Consider the following 6,000-nt stretch of genomic DNA (forward strand, 5'->3'; position numbering starts at 1 on the left):
ACAGGGGGGCAACAACAACCTACTGCTACTGCTCAAGAGGAACAGTGAGGTAGGTCTGACTCCAACGCTATGTTACACTACCAGCATACTGTACATCCCTGACTGACTGGCTGGCTGGCTGACTGACTGACTGACTGACTGACTGGCTGACTGACTGACTGACTGGCTGACTGGCTGCGTGAGAGAGGCATCACTACCTGTTCCCACAGACAGGCCTCTAGTTGCCGCTGTACTGTATTATGTTATTTCATAGGAAGTATTTTATTGTGTGTATGTTCCTACTGTGTAACCATACACAGGTACATGTTTATGATCTCTCTTCTCGTCTTATAATGTAGCAGGTCCTCCAGAGTGTCACACACCTCCATGACCTCCTCAGCACACTGCAGGTATATCCACTTCTCCTCTCTTTCATACGATGTTCTCCTCGCTTCTTCATGTTTCCTATCCTCTTTTATTAGATAAATCACGCAGAGCTGTTAAAAAGCATACTGACATACAAAAACTGGCCATTAGTATGCATGTCAATACAACTTCATGTGTTTATAACCATTGTTACTGTCCTCCTGCAGGCAGTGGTGGTGCAGCAGGACACCTTCATTGAGGACCAGCGTCATGCTCTGGCTGAGCGGCCAGCCTCGCGCCACTCCTCCACCTCCTCCCTGTCCTCCTCCTCCTCGCGGCCCAACTCCCTGATCGAGCAGGAGAAACAGCGCAGCCTAGAGAAGCAGAGGCAGGAGGTGGCCAACCTGCAGCGTCAGCAGGTGGCCCACGCTGATGAGAGGAGGAGGAGGGAGAGGGAGTGGGAGGTGAGGGAGTCGGGGCTGGGCGACAGGGAGGTGCAGGTGAAGGAACAGGAGGAGGAGACAGTGAAGAGGCGTAGGCAGATGGAGGAGGAGAGGAAGGAGCTTCTAAGGAGGAAGGAGGAGTATCAGAGGGATCTGGAGAGGCTGAGGGACGCCCAGAGGAAGCTGGACAGAGACAAGGAGACGCTGCAGCGGGAGGCTGAGATGGTGGAGCAGATGAAGAAAGCCGAGGTGAGCTGGATCGGCCAACACGGTTCTCAAAGAGGGCTACTGCTCACTGGTCTCTGTCTGTTACCTCACATTACAGAAATCAAATAACTATTATTTAACAAAATGTAACCACAATGGACTGACTACATATGGGCCATGTAATGATGGCCTTTAAATAACCCTTTACCATAACCTGGGCTCAAGCCTGAGCTTCTAATTCTAAAACTAGCTCAACCTTGAATCCTAGATAAAATCTCTTCCTTCAAAAGTCAGATTCCATCATTAAGTTTCTGTGAGGCTTAAGTGCCTACTTGTTGTTGTATGGTTTGGTTTGATCTGTAGGCAGAGCAGGCACACAGGACCCAGCGGACGCCCTCCACCACCTCAGAGGAGTCCATGAAGTTTCAGAGCTCCACCTCTCTGGATAAAGAGCCTGGAGGAGGGGAGGCAGAGTTGTCTTCCTCCCCCGCCACCAAAGACCCCTTCCTCAGGATGGGCTCCAAGAGGAAAGGGAAGAACCTGAACCCCTTCTCCTCCTCGTCCTCTTCCTCCAACGCCAGCTCCAAGGCCCAGAGCAGCACAGAGGGCCAGAACCAAATCCCTAACCGCCTGATGCAGCTGGCCAAGACCAAGGACAAGAAGGAGAAGAAGAAGAAGAAAGGGAAGGGGCAGCAATCACAGCCAGGTACCAGTAGCACCAGCCAGGTACCAGTAGCACCAGCCAGGTACCAGTAGCACCAGCCAGATACCAGTAGCACCAGCTAGGTACCAGTAGCACCAAACATCTTTGTAAGGAAAAGAGAGCCATGGGAAAAGTTGAGTTACCTGTGCTACGCGCTATACACTGAGTGTACAAAACATTAAGAACACCTGCTCTTTTCATGACTGACCAGGTGAAAACTATGATCCTTTATTGATGTCACTTGTTAAATCCACTTCAATCAGTGTAGATGAAGGGGAGGAGACCGGTTAAAGAAGGATTTGTAAGCCTTGAGACAATTGAGATATGGATTATGTATGTGACAGTGTGCCTTTCAGAGGGTGAATGGGCAAGACAAAAGATTTAAGTGCCTTTGAACAGGGTATGGTAGTTGGTGCCAGGCGCTTCGATTTGTGTCAAGAGCTGCAATGCTACTGGGTTTTTGACACTCACAACAGTTTCCTGTGTGTATCAAGAATGATCCACCACCCAAAGGACATCCAGCCAACTTGACACAACTGTAGAAAGCATTGGAGTCAACATGGGCCAGCATCCCTGTGTAACGCTTTTTACACCTTGTGGAATCCATGCCCCGACAAATTGAGGCTGTTCTGATGGCGAAAGGGGGGAAAGGTTCCTAATGTTTGGTATACTCGGTGTATAAGGGATGGATGTTGTTACAGTCTAACTAAAGTCTATGTCCGTCTTTCTTCCCCACAGATCCCGGGAACACTGGGGTCACAGAGCCTCAGTGCGACGGAAAGATCTTCTTCTGCTGATCCCGCTGTCATCCACTATCCCACAATGCCCCACACTCACTGCATCAACTGACTGCCAGACCATGTAGTAGTGTGGCCAGATAGACATGCACCCCATTGACATACTGTACCCTACCCACTGACCTGGACCTGGAGGGGTCGACCATGGCCATGGCCAGGATGTACAGCTTGAGCACTTCCTGTGAACTTATTATGGAACCATGCAGACACTTCGCGCTTAGTTGCCACTGAATTGTCAAGGTGTAACTTTTAGATGAAGATAATTTGGGTTTGATTCTGTGGTGAAGCTGCAAGTCTGCTGTGGCATGGATTGGATTGGTATGCATGGGTTGGTTACTTTGGAGTTTGATAGTGTTCCGTTATGATTTGGACAGTTTCAGGAATTTTACCATGGCTAGAAGAAGATTTAACATTCATGAAGTATACAGTAGCTGACATTCGTTTTCTATGTGAAGGGAAGATTTAACAGAGCAGGTGTCGTAGGGGAGTGACTGTTGTAGAATATGCTGCATTTCACAAATTTAAGTATACCCTAATTGCCAATATGACAAAATAGAGCATACAGTACACCCTATTCAACAATTCCAGTTGAGTGAGTAAAGCTTATGCAATAGTGTTTATTGTCATACTTCTAAAGGTATTGCTTAACACTGGGCCCCATAATGCTTTGTTCCCGCCTGTAAGGAACTACAGCCTCATTTCTCCCATCAGCACTACATCAGTTGTAAAGAAAGGCAACTCAAGGTTAGAGAAGACATGACTAACCACAGAGTTTGAGTTATGAGAAGAGGATGAATGAGTCTGGGAGAAACGGAAAACAAGACAGGCCAAATAAAGAGAAAGAATAGCTTGTAATGGAGGAGAGAAAGTAGAGAAAAGAGAGAGAGAGAGAGAGATGAGTGACGAAGAGGAAGAGCTGAAGAAAGAGAGTGTGTAAGGAAGCGAAACTCAAAGACATAGTGGCTGACTTGCTTTTGTCGCTATTGTCCACTTTGCAATTGAATATAATGATGATAAACTGTTAGACGTTATGGTTCCAGCTGATTGAATGGGTAGAAGAAACATTTGCGGTGTTTCTATTCCTCCACTGCACACTTGAGTTTGAATTTGTGAACCATTTTATTTGTCAATCACTGCAATGCAATACTGGCATAGGGTTTGAAGGTGATGATAATATTCACTCTGTTACAAGTGGCAAGACTTCCTGCTTTACAATGAGTGACAATCATTCAATGTACACAGACTAAATCGAAATCCAGACTGATTAAGGGATATCTATCTCACAACAATGGATTTACAGAAACAGAAATTCTGATACAATTTTTGGGTAATATTTTAATGCTGATATTGGAATAGATGAATCTAGCCCTGACCAACCATTCCCATTGGAATTACACTGATACTGTATATCTGCCTGCAGGACAGGCTGTTCGTCTATTAGTCAAACCAAAGCAAACCTTTCCTCTGGACAAAACCCCATATTTCCCTATGTCCCCTGCAGTCTGCTCTAGTATTGGTAGCCTGTGGTACCACAAGCTCTCTTGTGCCTCTCAAATAGTCCAGAATAATTCATGTCCCTGTATTTTCTTCATTGATATTTTTCCGTCCATGCTCCAGTCTGGGGGTTTTGATCCATATAACCAGTGGTTCATAATGCGTAATATTTCAGTTTTGTCGTTTCTCTTTACTGCTGATGAGCAGAATTTAAAATGAAAGCACAGCAAAGTCCTCTTCTGACTCTGTAAAACTGAAATATGGTGCTAATCATCAGTCACAGGCTGTGTTTACACCCAATTCTGATCTTTTTCATCACTAATTGGTCTTTTGACTAATCAGATCAGCTCTAAAAAATATATATATGGTCTGATGGGTAAAAATACAAATTAGTGGAAAAAATATCAGAATTAGGTTGCCTATGTAAATGCAGCCTAACTGCTCTGCTTCTTCTTGTCTGCGTTGGTTTATCTTGTTTTGACCATCAGATGGCGCTGTGGCAATCTTCATAATTCACCAATACTATCTACTCTGTTCGATTTGTCATCTTGATATTTCACAACAATTCCCCCTGGTCATATATATGCAAAGTGAATCACCACGTTAACATGGTGTTTCATGGCCCCTTGTTTAGTGATTTTATAAAAGTGAAAGCATAGGGAGGGATCATTGGTTGATTGATTGGTTCATTCACATTTACTGACTTGCCTTAATAGACATATTCCGCTTTTGACAGGTGTGAACGTTCTTAGACCCTACCCTTTATCACTTGATATTCTTCTGGGAATATCTGCTAATCATCCCTTCAACAACAACTGTCATGGCCGTCTACAGTATAGATGTTGAGCAGTGCTACAGTGGCTCTGAAATGTTGTACATGATGCATTGTGGCAAATGCAGAGATAGGGGAGACCATTATGCTCAAATTGAAATGCACTAGAATATTAGCCAGCATCTGTGAGGAGTTGGAGTGGGTTTTACAGTTATACTGTATACCAGTGCTTTTAAAGTCATTTGTTGTTTGTACTAAAAAGGTACAATTTGTATTTCTTGCGGAATTTCATGTAAAAATAAAAAATAAAAGGGCAAAGCAACCATTATGTAAATATGTGTCATGTACAAATTTAACTTTTAAAGTATTGTTTGTGGATTTTTGGATCGATTTAAGCTTTTTATAATGAGGCTTTATTTATCAGTGTCCTCCCTGTTTTGGAGGTATAAAATGTAAATTCATTTTTCTCTTAATAAATAACTATTATTGTTTGTCAACTGAGATTTGTGTCTGTGTCTATTTTCTCCCCCTGTCTTTGTGTGTTAATTGTTTGTTCTATAATGAAATGGCTTTGGTGTGCCTCTAGGCCACACATAATGGCCAGTCAAGCAGGACAACTGCACGGATCGTGTTTCACAGTTTTTGGGTGAATGTTGGCCTTAATTGACTGTCTGATGCCAGCTGCACAGAGGTTATGTTTGATTTAACCACCCGTTACTCTCTTTCTCTCTCTCTGTCTCATGATCCTGTGCTGTCTAGTTTGACGACGTACCTCGTGAAACTGCCATTCCTCTGCAGGGGACGTTGTCTTTCTTTACGCTTGTGTGTTCCACTCCATGGACAAGATAGAAATGTACTTGTCTTTTTCATCCACCTCACTGACAGCTCTGTAGGCTGAGAGTGGCTTCAGGAGGAATTCTATGGTAGAGGGTGTGGCGGAGTCCACATCTGGATGTGACTAGCCCTGCCTTTGTCAGTGACAATAAGTGACCCTGCCCAGCTGGCCTGCACCGTACTGCACTGCGCTGAGGAGAAACACAGGACTTCAAGGTACGAGGATGGGAAGATAAACTGTCTAATCAGATCCATTCAATCTATCAGTTTGTAACTAACACAATATGCTCTCTATTTCTGCTTTCTATTATTTTGTCCCAGATGAGTATCCATATTTGACTTTGAACGTTTTTTGGGATACGAACAGCTTTATTAAGCCATGATGAGCATTCTCTAGCAGCTGCT

The 6,000-nt window shown here is 44.2% G+C and overlaps 1 protein-coding gene across 16 annotated transcripts in view; it reads left to right on the forward strand.

Moving 5' to 3' along the window:
* Positions 1–5,262, forward strand: part of LOC110510174 (A-kinase anchor protein 13) — a 156,920-nt gene extending 151,658 nt beyond the window's left edge. For 10 of the 16 annotated variants that reach the window (XM_036971865.2, XM_090211103.1, XM_090211227.1 and 7 more), the window contains 5 exons: positions 5–49; positions 339–389; positions 573–1,037; positions 1,359–1,701; positions 2,437–5,262. In XM_036971865.2, the coding sequence (XP_036827760.2) occupies positions 5–49; positions 339–389; positions 573–1,037; positions 1,359–1,701; positions 2,437–2,495 (963 nt within the window). In that variant the 3' untranslated portion in view covers positions 2,496–5,262. The remainder of the gene's footprint in view (positions 1–4; positions 50–338; positions 390–572; positions 1,038–1,358; positions 1,702–2,436) is intronic. The other 6 variants (XM_090211133.1, XM_090211165.1, XM_090211311.1 and 3 more) reach the window with 1 other exon arrangement.
* Positions 5,263–6,000: the final 738 nt, after the last annotated feature.

The sequence above is a fragment of the Oncorhynchus mykiss genome, chromosome 1 (assembly GCF_057628025.1).
Source record: "Oncorhynchus mykiss isolate SJ-2025 chromosome 1, ASM5762802v1, whole genome shotgun sequence".
Taxonomy (NCBI): Eukaryota; Metazoa; Chordata; class Actinopteri; order Salmoniformes; family Salmonidae; genus Oncorhynchus; species Oncorhynchus mykiss.